Source organism: Bombyx mandarina, chromosome 13, assembly GCF_030267445.1.
Source record: "Bombyx mandarina strain Sakado chromosome 13, ASM3026744v2".
Lineage (NCBI taxonomy): Eukaryota > Metazoa > Arthropoda > Insecta > Lepidoptera > Bombycidae > Bombyx > Bombyx mandarina.
The window spans coordinates 8686830-8704154 of record NC_143220.1 but is presented as its reverse complement, the minus strand read 5'-3'; the positions used below and the strand labels follow the sequence as shown (position 1 = coordinate 8704154).

Genomic DNA, 17325 nt, shown 5'->3' with positions numbered 1-17325 from the left:
AGCTTGTTTATCTTTCTATATTTCTAATCAATTAGGTTTTTCAATGCCATGTAGTTCAACTTCATGTCGAGTTGTCGTGGATCAACGTCCACGTGAACATCCTTTGTTCGCCTAAGCCAATGTAATTATGGAACTTACCAGACGTTTGGGTTTGATTGGTATCGACCAGGCTACCTGATCTGTCGGCGCACCAGATCAAAGGTCAATAGAGCCTATAGACAACAGCATAAAGTCCACATCGAGATTAAAGATTGAAGATTGCTCTGGTAACAAGTTAGCATCAGTGCAGGGAGCTCCATCACAAAACTTACAAATCCGAGTTTAAAAAAAAACTTTTTTTTAGATATCATAAAGAAAAAAAAAGTCTGTTTCAAATTCCACCGGGTTAGAAATGCGAACAAACATAAAATGGCCGCTGACTTTAATACAGCTTCTTCGTCTCTCTCACAATATCTAATTACATGTTTAACTCGTGAAAACTGATGAAAAACGGAATGCTATCAACTTAATCTTACGTAAAGATTAGACTAGGAAATAAATATTAATGAAATGCATAAGTGAAATCAAATATTTGTTTTCAGGTGAAGGACATCGACTCGGAGAGCCAGCACTCCGTCCGAGCCCCCGACAACAATTTAGAAGAGAAACTGTGAGTTAATTTGACGATAACTATACGCTTAGACTTCTAATTAACTATCTCTGACTCTCTGACTCTGTAAATAGTAATAGAAGAACCACTGTGAGACTAGCGAACACTCAAGAGTTATGGCGACAAGTTCGTGATTCTTTACCATAATATATTCCATATGTATGAGTAGAATTATTTGAAATGGTACCATCACCTTCTTATTATCACTGCGTCACTCACCAGCGGAACATAATTCATCCATACTACCAGGAACCATAGCGCTCTTACTATTTCCGGGATCATTTCTGTATACAATCTAGAATGAACTCTTTTTCTCGCTCTTTCTTGAGTGCTTTGTCAAATGTCATCATCTTAGGCCTTACAGCCCAGGGTGGGCCTTAGCCTGGTCCAGTATGTCTCTCCGCCAGTTCCTGACACCGATGGTTTTAAGGTCGTGCTCTACGCCATCTAAACATCAGAGTTTGGTCCTGCCACGATTTCTGCGGCCCTCTGGTTTGCCATATAGTAGTTATCTTGGCATTCTGGTCTCCTTCATTCGAACACATGCTATAATTACACGATGTTAGTCGCACATTGAACAGCAACCGACGACATAGGGAGTATTCGTGTCAACCTTCGTATATAGGTGTAAAGAAGCAATATTTTTTTTTATGATTATGATTATAGGTATATTGTGTATTAATTGTATGTATATTTACGGATATGTGTATTTATGTATGTGTATTTATGTATGTGTATATGTATATGTACATACATGTATATGTATTTCACTGGTTTGGTACACCGCGCGTAGTTCGTTTCCAAATGATTCTTGTCCACCTGATTGTTGTCTGGAAGAGATCGCTCTTAGCGATAAGACCGCCAATTGTACTTTTTTGTGTTTAATGTACCGCACTGTCACCCTGGTACAAAAGGGTAAGAAGCGTGCCGCGGAGTTTCGAGCTCTCGCGGCCGCTAAAATTAGCAAAGCCGCGAACGCGTCGCGCCCCCGCCCTCAGACTCCCGTTGCGCCTCCAGCCCGTGCCACTCCGTCGCCGCGACCGGTGGCGCAATCTAAAACTCAGACCCCTCCCCCGGTTATCCTTCAAGAGAAAGCAGCTTGGGACCGAGTTTCCCTGGCCCTTAAGGCCAAAAATATTAATTTTGCCAGCGCCCGTAATCTCGCCAACGGGATTCAAATAAAAGTAACGACACCCGACGACCATAGGGCCCTCTCAAGTTACCTCCGAAAGGAGCGTATAAGTTTCCACACTTATACGCTCCAGGAGGAGCGCGAACTCCGCGTTGTCATACGTGGAATCCCGAAGGAGCTAGATGCCGATCTCGTCAAGGCAGATCTGATAGAACAAGGCCTACCAGTAAATTCCGTGCACCGCATGCACACCGGCCGCGGTAGGGAGCCATACAATATGGTTTTAGTCGCCCTCCAGCCTACCCCCGAGGGTAAGCAAATTTTTAACATTCGGACTGTCTGTAGGCTCTCCGGTATTGCCGTCGAAGTCCCCCATAAAAAAGGCACTCCTAGTCAGTGCCATAACTGCCAACTGTACGGGCACTCTTCCCGTAACTGTCACGCGCGCCCCCGATGTGTTAAGTGTTTGGGCGATCACGCCACGGCCCTCTGCGCTCGCGACCAAAAAACCGCGACGGAACCGCCTAGCTGTGTCCTGTGCCGAACACAAGGTCACCCCGCGAACTACCGTGGATGCCCCCGAGCTCCAAAAATAAATCGCCGCGTCGCCCGTCAAAACCACCTCCGAGCTTCCGGCCCAGACATCAAAGCCACGGTACCCTCTGTGCCGAAGGCTAAGCCTGCTTTCGTGCCGGCGTCGGTGCCCAGCGTCTCGGCTTGGGCTAAACCGTTGCCGTACACGAACACGGCTACAACTCTCTCCCCCGCGACTCGTCCCACCCCCGCGATACGTCCCTCCCCCGCGACCTGCCCTCCGACCGCGTCCGAAAATCTCGCTCTAGCGATCGACTTTTTCCAGTCGATCAACTTTGAGCGTGTTAACGCTTTGGGTGACGCCATTCGCGCCGCCTCCACTGCACAACATTTCATCGCCGTTGTGCAAGAATACGCTGACGTATACGCGTCGTTAAATACGTACGTCCTCCCCTCACTCCGCCGGTAATCAATGGCGTACATTAGTAGAATAAAACCCTTATCCGTAACAATAGGATTTTTTAACGCTTACGGTCTCGCAAATCAACGTGATCAGGTTTGTGATTTTTTGCGTGACCATCAAATTGACATTTTCTTAGTGCAGGAGACCCTACTTAAGCCCGCGCGCCGTGACCCTAAAATCGCGAACTATAACATGGTCAGGAACGACAGGCTCTCTGCCCGTGGTGGTGGTACCGTTATTTACTATAGAAGAGCCCTGCATTGCGTCCCGCTCGATCCTCCCGCGCTCGCTAATATCGAAGCATCAGTGTGCCGAATCTCACTGACGGGACACGCGCCGATCGTTATCGCGTCCGTTTATCTTCCACCGGATAAGATCGTTCTAAGCAGTGATATTGAGGCGCTGCTCGGTATGGGGAGCTCTGTCATTCTGGCGGGCGACCTAAATTGTAAACACATCAGGTGGAACTCACACACCACAACCCCGAATGGCAGGCGGCTTGACGCGTTAGTCGATGATCTCGCCTTCGATATCGTCGCTCCGTTAACCCCGACTCACTACCCGCTAAATATCGCGCATCGCCCGGATATACTCGACATAGCGTTATTAAAAAACGTAACTCTGCGCTTACACTCGATCGAAGTAGTTTCAGAGTTAGATTCAGACCACCGTCCCGTCGTCATGAAGCTCGGTCGCGCTCCCGATTCCGTTCCCGTCACGAGGACTGTGGTGGATTGGCACACGCTGGGCATCAGCCTGGCTGAATCTGATCCACCATCGCTCCCGTTTAACCCGGACTCTACCCCGTCTCCTCAGGATACCGCTGAAGCCATAGACATCTTAACATCACACATCACCTCGACATTAGATAGGTCATCGAAACAAGTTGTAGCGGAGGACTTCCTTCACCGCTTCAAATTGTCCGACGATATTAGGGAACTCCTTAGAGCTAAGAACGCCTCGATACGCGCCTACGACAGGTATCCTACCGCGGAAAATCGTATTCGAATGCGTGCCCTACAACGCGACGTAAAGTCTCGCATCGCCGAAGTCCGAGATGCCAGATGGTCTGATTTCTTAGAAGGACTCGCGCCCTCCCAAAGGTCTTACTACCGCTTAGCTCGTACTCTCAAATCGGATACGGTAGTAACTATGCCCCCCCTTGTAGGCCCCTCAGGCCGACTCGCGGCCTTTGATGATGACGAAAAAGCAGAGCTGCTGGCCGATACATTGCAAACCCAGTGCACGCCCAGCACTCAATCCGTGGACCCTGTTCATGTAGAATTTGTAGACAGTGAGGTAGAACGCAGAGCCTCCTTGCCACCCTCGGATGCGTTACCACCCGTCACCCCGATGGAAGTTAAAGACTTGATCAAAGACCTACGTCCTCGCAAGGCTCCCGGTTCCGACGGTATATCTAACCGCGTTATTAAACTTCTACCCGTCCAACTCATCGTGATGTTGGCATCTATTTTCAATGCCGCTATGGCGAACTGTATCTTTCCCGCGGTGTGGAAAGAAGCGGACGTTATCGGCATACATAAACCCGGTAAACCAAAAAATCATCCGACGAGCTACCGCCCGATTAGCCTCCTCATGTCTCTAGGCAAACTGTATGAGCGTCTGCTCTACAAGCGCCTCAGAGATTTCGTCTCATCCAAGGGCATTCTCATCGATGAACAATTCGGATTCCGTACAAATCACTCATGCGTTCAACAGGTGCACCGCCTCACGGAGCACATTCTTGTGGGGCTTAATCGACCAAAACCGTTATACACGGGAGCTCTCTTCTTCGACGTCGCAAAAGCGTTCGACAAAGTCTGGCACAATGGTTTGATTTTCAAACTATTCAACATGGGCGTGCCGGATAGTCTCGTGCTCATCATACGGGACTTCTTGTCGAACCGCTCTTTTCGATATCGAGTCGAGGGAACCCGCTCCTCCCCACGACCTCTCACAGCTGGAGTCCCGCAAGGCTCTGTCCTCTCACCCCTCCTATTTAGCTTATTCGTCAACGATATTCCCCGGTCGCCGCCGACCCATTTAGCTTTATTCGCCGACGACACGACTGTTTACTATTCTAGTAGAAATAAGTCCCTAATCGCGAAGAAGCTTCAGAGCGCAGCCCTAGCCCTAGGACAGTGGTTCCGAAAATGGCGCATAGACATCAACCCAGCGAAAAGTACTGCGGTGCTATTTCAGAGGGGAAGCTCCACACGGATTTCCTCCCGGATTAGGAGGAGGAATCTCACACCCCCGATTACTCTCTTTAGACAACCCATACCCTGGGCCAGGAAGGTCAAGTACCTGGGCGTTACCCTGGATGCATCGATGACATTCCGCCCGCATATAAAATCAGTCCGTGACCGTGCCGCGTTTATTCTCGGTAGACTCTACCCCATGATCTGTAAGCGGAGTAAAATGTCCCTTCGGAACAAGGTGACACTTTACAAAACTTGCATAAGGCCCGTCATGACTTACGCGAGTGTGGTGTTCGCTCACGCGGCCCGCACACACATAGACACCCTCCAATCCCTACAATCCCGCTTTTGCAGGTTAGCTGTCGGCGCTCCGTGGTTCGTGAGGAACGTTGACCTACACGACGACCTGGGCCTCGAATCAATTCGGAAATACATGAAGTCAGCGTCGGAACGATACTTCGATAAGGCTATGCGTCATGATAATCGCCTTATCGTTGCCGCCGCTGACTACTCTCCGAATCCTGATCATGCAGGAGCCAGTCACCGTCGACGCCCTAGACACGTCCTTACGGATCCATCAGATCCAATAACCTTTGCATTAGATGCCTTCAGCTCTAATACTAGGGGCAGGCTTAGGGACCCCGGTAACCGTACTCGTCGAACTCGACAAAGAGGTCGACGTGCAACCTAACCCATGCATCAGCCCGCTGAGTTTCTCGCCGGATCTTCTCAGCGGGTCGCGATTCCGATCCGGTAGTAGATTCATTCGCGAAACAATTGCTCTTGAGTTGTTAGGTCTCCTTCGGAGGCGCTCGGGCAGTTGTTAGCAAATCCCACCCCTCTTGGCTGAGCCTTTGCTCGCCCACCTGTCCTGGTGAAACTGGAAAGGCCTTCGGGCCACCAGTAAACTTTCAATCATAAAAAAAAAAAAAAGTACCGCACTGTTTATTTGTTTTTTGGTGTACAATAAAGAATACTCTCTCTCTCTCTCCCTTCGTGTAATAAAAATTTACACCGCATAATTATTAGCGCGGTTACGACTGGTGGGGCGATACGTCCCGTTTCAAGCTAATTCAGAAGCGTCTGAAAAGATTACGTTTCATAGACAATTGCAAAATTCTACACGAAGCAAGCAACAAATAACCAAACAGACATCGAACCAGAATAAATCTTTAATTAAGCGTATAAAAGTACCGTTAAATTGTCGTTCGGCGCTAATAATTACACCATCGAACCTTGCGATACAGTAGGCAGGTAATGCAATAAAATAATACGTTACGAAATGATGTGAGCACGCGTTGCTCTGTAGAAATATCGTTCGGAAAAGAAAGGTTCTTGTCAATGTTTTCAACTTATATTGTTATTTCGAAAATCGTGTGCAGTTGCCATTATTGGCCTCTCTCAATGGCTCGAAAGTCATAAGCATTTTAAAGCCTCGAGTGGAGAAGTAGTGGCGTCTTGATTGCAACTTTTGTACGTATGAAATAAGCAAAGTTTCAGGTTTCAGCCTCTCTGTTAAACCAGCATTGATGATGTCCATGACCGACAGCAACGCATTTTTTTTTATTGCTTAGATGGATGGACGTGCTCACAGCCCACCTGGTGTTAAGTGGTTACTGGAGCCCATAGACATCTACAACGTAAATGCGCCACCCACCTCGAGATATAAGTTGTAAGGTCTCAGTATAGTTACAACGGCTACCCCACCCTTCAAACCGAAACGCATTACTGCTTCACGGCGGAAATAGGCGAGGTGGTGGTACCTACCCGTGCGGACTCCCAAGAGGTCCTACCACCAGTGAAATCACCACGTATCTACATTTCTCAGTCTAGTTTCTGTTCATTGCTAGTTAAGGACGCTTTTCGATGTCGCAATAAATTTATTAGCAGTGTCATTTTTTAACAGCTTTAAAAATAACATTTTTGTTTCGCTTGTGCGTTTTAAAAGCTTTAAATCTGTGACCACGAAATCTGTCAATTTTCGAAAAGTTGCAGATTCTTACCCAAAAATAATAATAATATAAATGAACAAAATATCAGCTGTTTGTAATGGTCTTACTACCTCGTTGGTAGAGAGGTTAATGGCCATGAATATTATAACATGGAGTCCGGTTTCGCAATCAGAATGTTTGCGGAAGATTTTTGTAAATTTGGTATTCTGTGTTAGGGTTGCATCTACTTGTTTTTACCTGCTCTGTTTCCGGTCACATAATACGCGAGAAAATGTGACACATTTTTGATTCAGTGTGCTTAGTGCGCGTTTTTTAAAGTTCTCGATAGCGTAAAAGTTAACTCGAATTTGTATGCAGCTGAAACAGTGCTCCTAGCGACAAACATAGGCAAACGTTCCAACTCCATACAAATTTAACTTAACTTTTACGCTATCGAGAACGTTAAAAAACTGGCACTAAGCACACAGTTTTTTTTTATTGCCCTTGTAGGCAGACGAGCTTACGAGCACCTGATGGTGAGTGGTTACCGTCGCCCATGGACTTCAGCAATGCCAGGGGCAGAACCAAGCCGCTGCCTACCGAAACATGATTTACGTGATTACACTTTATATGATTTACATGATTACACGTAGTCGACAGTTTGAAAACAAAAGTAATTTCAGTTCAGCTTGATATTCTGATCTGTGTTTACTTTTAATCGTGACAAAACCACACGACACAGAATCCATTGCGGTAATAATTATATAACGAAGATGCATCAAGACGATGGTTGAAACACTGCGGTTGCAATCCTTTACTTCCTATGTTTATTATTTATAAGTCTTCAATTTTACCAGGATCAATAAAGAATGCGGAAAACATTAACCATTAATAAAGTGGCTATTTATTTATTTATTTACTAGGTTACCCGGCAGACTTCGTAGTGCCTCAATCGATAAATAAAAGACCTAGACTTTTAAACCTTCTCTGGGCTTCCAAAATTAGCCAAATCGTTCCGCCGTTTTCGAGTTTTAGCGAGACTAACGAACAGCAATTCATTTTTATATATATAGATTTAGACATACCAACAGCAATACACACAAAACATTTAAACTTAAAAACAAGTATAAAATTAAGTAGGTCCTGGTATGTAAGCCAGTTAGTTACAGGCATTTACAGCAATATTTTATAACACACTATGACATATTACAGCAATTTTACAAACAACGGAAAAATAGGCAAAATTTAAATGTTAACAGTACAACATAAAAAATAATAATTGAAAAGAACATGAAAACAAGAGTTAACTACTTAACATAACATTGCTATATGACAACTTGGCTCTGATGTTTAAGTGGTTAGAATCTTCTATTTTATTCCACATCGCGTTCGCTATGAAACGTGTACTGTTCAATGTTGGATGTTTATGCACCACACCAAACGGACACGTAACGATTCTACCTCTTTTTCTACTCTTCTCTTTCTCTTTTTATTCTCTTTATTGACGATTGCTTTGGTAACTACAAGTGTATTCTTTAAGGTATCAAAAGACAACTTATTATACACGACCCACTCCGGCTCCACTCGGTTCTTTAACAAAAATTTCAACGATATTTGACGCAGTTTTATTTTTTTAAATTAAAGAACACCTATTGCGGCATAACTAGACAATAGTTAGACATATGCTGTCGCGACACTTTTTGTAATTAATAATGTGTTCTACAAAGACGTAATACATTATTTTATTCATAATCAATAGCTTTCGCAGGGCACGCGATGTAAAGAATAATTTAGATAATTTTTTTACACCTTGGGTTACATACATTATTGGAGTTTTAGTAAAGATCCCTAATTTCAAACTTTTTTTTCAAAAAAAGATTATAGCCTATGTCACTCGGGAATAGTGTAGCTTCCAAACAGTGAGAGAATTTTTCAAATCGGTTCAGTAGTTTCAGAGCCTATTCAAAACAAACAAATCTTTCCTCTTTATAATATAAGTATAGATTAGTATAGATTATACATATTTCAATACGAATTGACACTTACAATACCTTGACCAGTGTTGTCTCAAAAAAACTTTCAGAATAAGAAGTTCCGCGCGGATAACTTAATGTTTTCTGTTAAGTTTACAATAATTATACGTTATTGTTAACGTACGTGCTTTGCAAGGCTGTAAATGCAACATCTTCGGATTAGTAATTATAAACAATGACAACTTGAGATTGCTGTCGATAATCATGAATTCTTTTGTAAATAAATTCTATCTATCTATCTGTCAGTTCACAGACATCCAGTTCTGGATATATATTACATAGGTCTCCCCCAAGCTTCACCACAAAGAGCGGAGTAGGATAGAGTAGACTGTAGTAGAGTTCATCCATACTACCTGAAGCCACTGCGGTCATCCACAGTGCGTTTCCAGAGAACTTTTTTTGCCACGTACCATCCGGCTTTGGAATGAGCTCCCCTCCACGGTGTTTCCAGAGCGCTATATGTCCTTCTTCAAACGAGGCTTGTGGAGAGTACTTAACGGTAGGCAGCGGCTTGGCTATGCCCCTGGCATTGCTGAAGTCCATGAGCGACGGTAACTACTCATCATCAGGTGGGCCGTACGCTCGTCTGCCAAGTAGGGCAATAAAAAAATTAAAAAAAGATCAGTCTTGCGCTGCATCCAGTGGATCTCCGCGAATCTCAATAGGTCGTCGGTCCATTTTGTGGGAGGCCTACCCACGCTACGTCTTCCGGTACGCGGTCGCCACTCAAGGACTTTTCGGACCCATACGCTCTACGAGCAATGTGCCTTGCCCACTGTCACTTCAACGTCGCAATCCTTTGGTTTGAGTTATGTTGGTTACCATGGTTTTCCTGCAAATCTCCGCATTTCTGATTTGATTACGCAGGGAAATTTATAAGGGTATTAACATGGTTAAATTAAACAACTTTACAGCTCACCTCAAATTAAGTAGCTAATGCAGACCACGGGCGTCATACGGTCTTACTTTATAATAAGCATCGACTCTAATTAGTTTCGCAATAGCGTCTGTATTGTCCTTGAAGTACCAACGCGTTATGCAGCGGCATAGTCAAAATAATATCGATACGTATTACTCCTCACTCCTCATTTTTCCTCGTAATATTACTCCAGTGGGCTTCACACCCCCCTGTAAATTGTTCACATTACCACAATTAACTTCAGCCAAATCTCACACACTCCCTCTGTGTTTACAGACAGTTTACAAACAGTTTTGTTCACATTACCACAACTAACTTCAGAAAAAGCGTATTTTTAGTCTGTCTCTAGTCACGACACGACAGATATCATTCAATTTATGTAATAGGAAACCGATCTGTGGAATTACACAACATGTAGATGAACAGAGCATTGTGGAACTCTTACAATGATATGACAGTACGACAAGAATACATTGAACTGTTTATAGGACAGTGTATAAATTGCGACAGCTTTTCCCGCGCCTTCTCCAGTGATATGTTAGGGAATGACGGGTATAGATTTTTTTATTGCCCTTGTAGGCAGACGAGCATACGGTCCACCTGATGGTGAGTGGTTACCGTCGCCCATGGACTTCAGCAATTCCAGGAGCAGAGCCAAACCGCTGTCTACCACTAAGAAACCGGGTATAGAAAGATCATTCTTCGCTCGATGATCGAAATTTGTCCAAAGAATTTTATTGAGAGCACTATAGTGATAACTATCATACAAGAGAACAAATGTACAACAGATCTCTGAATCGTGCCAATAACATTTTGAAGATAGCTTTACTCTTACGCAAACAATAACTTTCAGAGCGTCACTCTACTGAAAACTCTGTGCTTAGTGCGAGTTTTTGAACGTTCTCAATAGCGTAAAAGTTAGTTCATATTTGTATGGAATGGGATAGTTTGCCTACGTTTGTCGCTAGGGGCGCTGTTCCATCTGCATACAAAGTTGGATTAACTTTTACGCTATCGAGACCGTTAAAAAACTCGCACTAAGCACACTCAGTCCCGTTCGATGAAAGATCTTCCCTTGGTCCGCGTACTTCAATTTAATAACACCGATGTGATTTAAACACGAACCTTCTAACTACCTCCAAAACTAACTAAAGCTCTAAAACTTAACTCTCCTTCTGTAGTATAAATAACCTAATTGAAACATTCACAATCATTTGTGACTCCACTCACATGGCTAGTGATTAATGACGTGCGCATGTTAATTACATCGTAAAATCATTGTCTCTGTAATCATATGCAAATAATTGTTGTGTTATGTTGAATGTTAATGTCTACACGTGGTTTTACAAGCGCGGTGTAACTTATGAATATTTTTTTTGTGATTCATAAAGTATGTGATGAGAAAAAAAAAGTAAAAATCAGAGGTAAGTTTTATTTATAATTTTTTTCATTTCATTTTTTATCAATCATTTTTTTTTACGTATTAGACAAAACTGAAATCTTGTTTTCTTTGCAGTTTCAAACCTGTGACTTAGTTCATATCAGTAACGGCACAGAGAACCTGATTGGAGGTTGTGTGCCAGCATATATGATATGGTTTTCGTACGGTTATCGTATTTTATTGGTGGTAGGACCTCTTGTGAGTCCGCGCGGGCAGGTACCACCGCCCTGCCTATTTCTGCCGTGAAGCAGTAATGCGTTTCGGTTTGAAGGGTGGGGCAGCCGTTGTAACTGTACTGAGATCTTAGAACTTATATTTCAAGGTGGGTGGCGCATTTACGTCGTAGATATCTATGGGCTCCAGTAACCACTTAACACCAGGTGGGCTGTGAGTTCGTCCACCCATCTAAGCAATAAAAAAAACGGTTTTTAAGATCTAATTTATAAGACAGGGTCCGGTGAGACTATATTTTGTCCTTACCTTAAAGTCATATGAAAATATTATGAAATGTGTTCATGGGTCATGTTTAACGGCACCTCACGGCACACCCGAATGGAAATGGTTTAATTGCTCGTGGTCTAAAGGATAAGACGTCTGGTATATTCGTGTGTAGCGATGCAACGGTGTTCGAATACCGCTGGCAGGTCCAATTTTTCTAATGAAATGCGTACTTAACAAGCGTTCACGATTGACTTCCACGGTGAAGGAATAACATCGTGTAATAAAAATCAAACCCGCAAAAGTATACTTTGCGTAATTACTGGTGGTAGGACGTCTTATGAGTTCACATGGGCAGGTAAAAAAAAAGTGTTATTTAGTCTTCGAAACTCTCAGCCTCCAAGTTTCCAGTTAAGCCCGCTGCATAAGCATCTGCGAACTGTGTGTTTAGTGCGAGTATCTTAACGCTCTCGATAGCGTAAAAGTTAACCCAATTTTGTATGCAATTGGAACAGCGCCCCTAACGGCAAACGTAGGCAAACGATCCCATTCCATACAAATATGAGCTAACTTTTACGCTATCGAGAACGTTAAAAAACTCGCACTATATAAGCACACTGATAATAAAAGCGTAGAGGACGGCAAAACATCACGTGTGATTCACTACTAACAAATACGTATCAAGTTTTTGATGTCGAAGTAAAAAGGCTGAAAAATGATATTTCAAATAAAGGCTTGTTTATTAAAATAAAAAAAAAACAAAACAAATTCTAAGTAGTGTGATATCATTCCATCATTGTTCGACCGTACTCAATCAAAGAGACATGACATTTTAGTGGCATTACGGAAACAGAGCAACAACCTTAAGTGACATCAGTACTTGAAGATCCGCACTACATCGTGATGTAAAATGTCAATTGCGTGCTCAGTATCACTCCTCCCACATTTGGACTGGATAAATGCGCCAATATATTACAACAATACATTGTTTGAATAATGCTTGTCACTGATTTTTTATCGGGATTATCTCGGTCTATATCCAAAAGAAAGTTCTCTCTCTTTTTTATTTTTATTGCTTAGATGGATGGACGAGCTCACGGCCCATTTGGTTTTATATGGTTAAGGCATCCTGTGAGCTCGTCTAGTTAAGTACGGCCACCCTGCCTATTTTTGCCGCTAAACAGTAATATGTTTCGGTTGAAGGGTGGCGCAGTCGTTGTATAATAAAAGCTGAGATTTAGAACTCATGTCTCAAGATGAGTAGCGCGATTTACGTTGTTCATATCAATGAGCTCCAGTAACCGCTCAATATCCTGTGGGCCGTGAGCTTGTTCACTCATCTAAACAAAAAAAAAACTTAACCAAGGATTATTTTCGGTCTATTTCTGCTGCAGAATAATCATAGTATTTGATTTTAATGTAAACAGTTCAAGACACGTAAAGGCTTAGCGCATGAGATAGACCATAGGTGCCCCAAAAGACCAAAACCTTTCGAAATTCTATTCAACCGTCAGCCAACAATTTAAATCTTATGCAATAAAGAAATTGATTGAGGAAGCTATCGCGCGATGCGTGCGCACAAGTGGAGCTCGACAGCACGCGACATATCACCGACACAAATGTAACTATTCTGTTACCAAACCAGCTGAGATTTCATCAGGCTTCACAGAACAATATCAACTTAACAAAATATTTTCTGATAAAGCGCGGCCTATTCGTATCTCAGTATTAAAAGTTAATCGATTGTGAGCAGAGATAAAAATGAACATATCGTTATTGGATTCAAAATTTAAAATTACATGGAAACGACTAACGTTTTATTTGTGAACTTACATTGTGAAGTCTACGAATTTAATATACATATTATTCCCTACCTAATGCTTAGTAGCCTATGGGGATATTCCAACTACGCGCAGACCGGATATTTGAGTAGCTGCATAAAGGTAGTACCTGAGGTTACCTCCTATTACCATTCCGATACAATATTTCTTTATATTTGTCTACATTCACAACTTTTTCACATTCAGCTTAGGTTCTTTGGAACGTCAGGGTCAAATATCCCGTTCCTTAAAAAAATGGATGACCATGGAATATTAATACCGCTTAAATACGTACACCTTAAAAATATTTTTGAAATACTCCCTTTGAATATCAATTGAGGCAATATTTTTTTACTAAACAAACTCAGAATGCCTTATTATGTTAAGCAAGCATTTAGCAAGAAGATTCTCTCTTGGCATTGCAACAATGACATTTTTTTCTTTTTACAAATATATGTGCGATTTATGTTATGTAATGTTGATTGTTTTCGTATTCAGACGTTCGGATGGGGATTCAATTTATTATTTTGTATTTTTGTTAAATAACATGCTCTTTCAGAAGAATCAATGCTATTTAATCTCATGTAGCCTGATATATGAATAATAATATGTGAAGTGTTTCTCAGGGCTTATAAAAATTAAATGATGCATGCCGCACACTTTGCGAAATACTTCTCAACTAGTTAGTAAAGTTGCATCGGAATAACTCTCTAGCCAGCAGTCCTTTAAAACTTAAGTATAAGGCAACTTTTTTTTCGTACCTATGCTGATAGCCTTGTGGGCTATTTCAGCTTCACCTTGACGTGTAGGTGAGCTCACGGGGCTCAAACCGGGAACGTTGCTAACACTGGCCCTAGCAAGAGCAGTGTTTCGCAGAATTACCACCGGATCGGAAACGTGACCCACTGAGAAGATCCAGTGAGAAACTCAGTGGGCCCATAGACACCCATAGACACGATGGGTTAATTTACTCGTCGAGCCCTTCGTCGCAAGCGACGGGTTCGACGAGGACGGTGACTGGGCAGGCGACGACTACGAAGAGAAAGGACTTGCACCGGGCGGGTGTTAACTGACGGTAAACCAAAAGTCCCATTGTTGTTGTTCGATTCGAATCGAATTACTCTATATAAACCAGGAGTAGGAGCACAGGGAATATACTACAACAATAAGTTAAGGATATTTTCATTATAGTCTGATGATATCATAGATGGAGTATCTCTAAGAGGCTATGGTGGTCTTCAGAATAATACTCAACTGCACTTACCAATGTACTCTAAGCGGTTCATCTAAGTATAATGTATATACCTATCATTTAAAATAGAATATAATATATAATTTACATATTTCAATAATAATTTACATCCATAAAAATTCGCAATAATTTTGGACTCTAATTTTGAGCAATCTACGTTTAGATTATTTAGTACCAACTAAATCCCCCTTCCTATGGCCGTGCCATTACAAAAACGGTACCACCTCGTAACAGGTTGATGCGCGATCACAACATCTGCCAACATCAAATTCCTATAAATCCTTGACTTTTGTTTTTAATATCAATCGCGCCGCGGGTCTTCGTCATGAATAAAGCATTCGTGAATTCCACCACAATCATTTTAGATTTCTTATTATCCTGTAAAATGCGGCTGCATTTCAATGGTCGATGAACTTTCATCGTGAATTTTTATCATTCGATGTGGCACCGGGGCACTTATATTGCAAATCGCACCTATCTCGTTTTTTTAGAAAGATATGTTAGGGTCCTGAAGTGCTTGTGGCTAGTAGTGCACTATAGTGTTTATGCGGGATCATTATATCTTATACCTTTTAAACGAGCAATTCTTGTATATATATATAATCTGAATCTCGGAAACGGCTCCAACGATTTTCCTAAAATTTAGTATACAGGGGATTTCGGGGGCGATAAATCGATCTAGCTACGATTTATTTTCAGAAAATGTTGTTTTATTCGTGTTTTCAATAATCAACTCTTCCCGACATCTATTGGCGAATAATAATACTATTCGGGATCCTAACATCTCAGAGGAAAGGCGGAAATATAACGCCGCTTCCAGGTCCTACAAGAAGGTTATTGCCAGGGCGAAATCGGAGCACGTTGCTAGAATTGGCGAGCGACTGAAGAGCTATCCCTCTGGGAGTCGTGCTTTTTGGTCGCTCGCCAACGCTGCAGAAGGAAACTTTTGCAGGTCTAGTCTCCCACCACTACGCAAGTCCGATGACAGTCTGGTCCATAGTGCGAAAGAGAAGGCTGGCCTTCTGGTCAAACTCTTCGCCTCGAACTGTCGACTGTGGACGACGGGGGTGCCACACCACCGAACATCCCCCGGTGTGATAGTTCCCTGCCGGAGATCTGCTTTACACAGTGTGCAGTCAGGCGGGAACTTCGACTCCTGGACGTCCATAAGTCGAGTGGGCCAGACGGCATCCCTGCGGTGGTTCTAAAAACGTGTGCCCCTGAGCTGACGACTGCGCTAACGTGTTTGTATCGCCTCTCTTATTGCGCTAACAGGGTTTCGTCTTCATGGAAGACCGCCCACGTCCACCCTATCCCCAAGAAGGGTGACCGGTCGGACCCATCGAGCTATAGGCCTATCGCGATAACTTCCTTGTTTTCCAAGGTGATGGAGCGAATAATAAATATACAACTCCTGAAGTATCTGGAGGATCGCCAGCTGATCAGTGACCGATAGTACGGTTTCCGTCACGGTCGCTCAGCTGGCGATCTTCTTGTATACCTTACTGAAGCCTTGGAGAGCAAGGGCGAGGCTCTTGCTGTGAGCCTTGATATCGCGAAGGCCTTCGACAGGGTCTGGCATAGGGCATTTCTGTCGAAGCTACCATCTTACGGAATCCCCGAGGGTCTCTGCAAGTGGATCGCTAGCTTTTTGGATGGGCGGAGCATCACGGTCATTGTAGACGGTGACTGTTCTGATACCATGACCATTAACGCTGGCGTTCCACAAGGTTCAGTGCTCTCCCCCACGCTTTTCATCCTGTATGTCATGCTGTCTATTGATGGCATGCATTGCTATGCGGATGACAGCACGGGGGATGCGCGATATATCGGCCATCAGAGTCTCTCTCGGATCATGGTGCAAGAGAGACGATCAAAACTTGTGTCTGAAGTGGAGAACTCTCTGGGGCGAGTCTCCGAATGGGGTTTCATCAATTCAACCCGATAAAGACACGAGTTTGCGAGTTCACTGCGAAGAAGGACCCCTTTGTCATGGCGCCGCAATTTCAAAGAGTATCCCTGCAACCTTCCGAAAGTATTGAGATACTTGGGGTCGACATTTCGAGCGATGTCCAGTTTCGGAGTCATTTGGAAGGCAAAGCCAAGTTGGCGTCCAAAATGCTGGGAGTCCTCAACAGAGCGAAGCGGTACTTCACGCCTGGACAAAGGCTTTTGCTTTATAAAGCACAAGTCCGGCCTCGCGTGGAGTACTGCTCCCATCTCTGGGTCGGGGCTCCCAAATATCAGCTTCTTCCATTTGACTCCATACAGAGGAGGGCCGTTCGGATTGTCGATAATCCCGTTCTCACGGATCGTTTGGAGCATCTGGGTCTGCGGAGGGACTTCGGTTCCCTCCTGTATTTTGTACCGTATGTTCCATGGGGAGTGCTCTGAGGAATTGTTCGAGATGATACCGGCATATCGTTTTTACCATCGCACCGCCCGCCACCGGAGTAGAGTTCATCCATACTACCTGGAGCCACTGCGGTCATCCACAGTGCGTTTCCAGAGG

General features: G+C 43.5%; 1 protein-coding gene across 1 annotated transcript in view; it reads left to right on the top strand.

Moving 5' to 3' along the window:
• Positions 1–17325, top strand: part of LOC114249999 (endothelin-converting enzyme 2) — a 67906-nt gene that overhangs the window by 20108 nt on the left and 30473 nt on the right. Inside the window, exon 2 of the mRNA XM_028183741.2 lies at positions 582–649. Coding sequence (XP_028039542.2) covers positions 582–649 — 68 coding nt within the window. The remainder of the gene's footprint in view (positions 1–581; positions 650–17325) is intronic.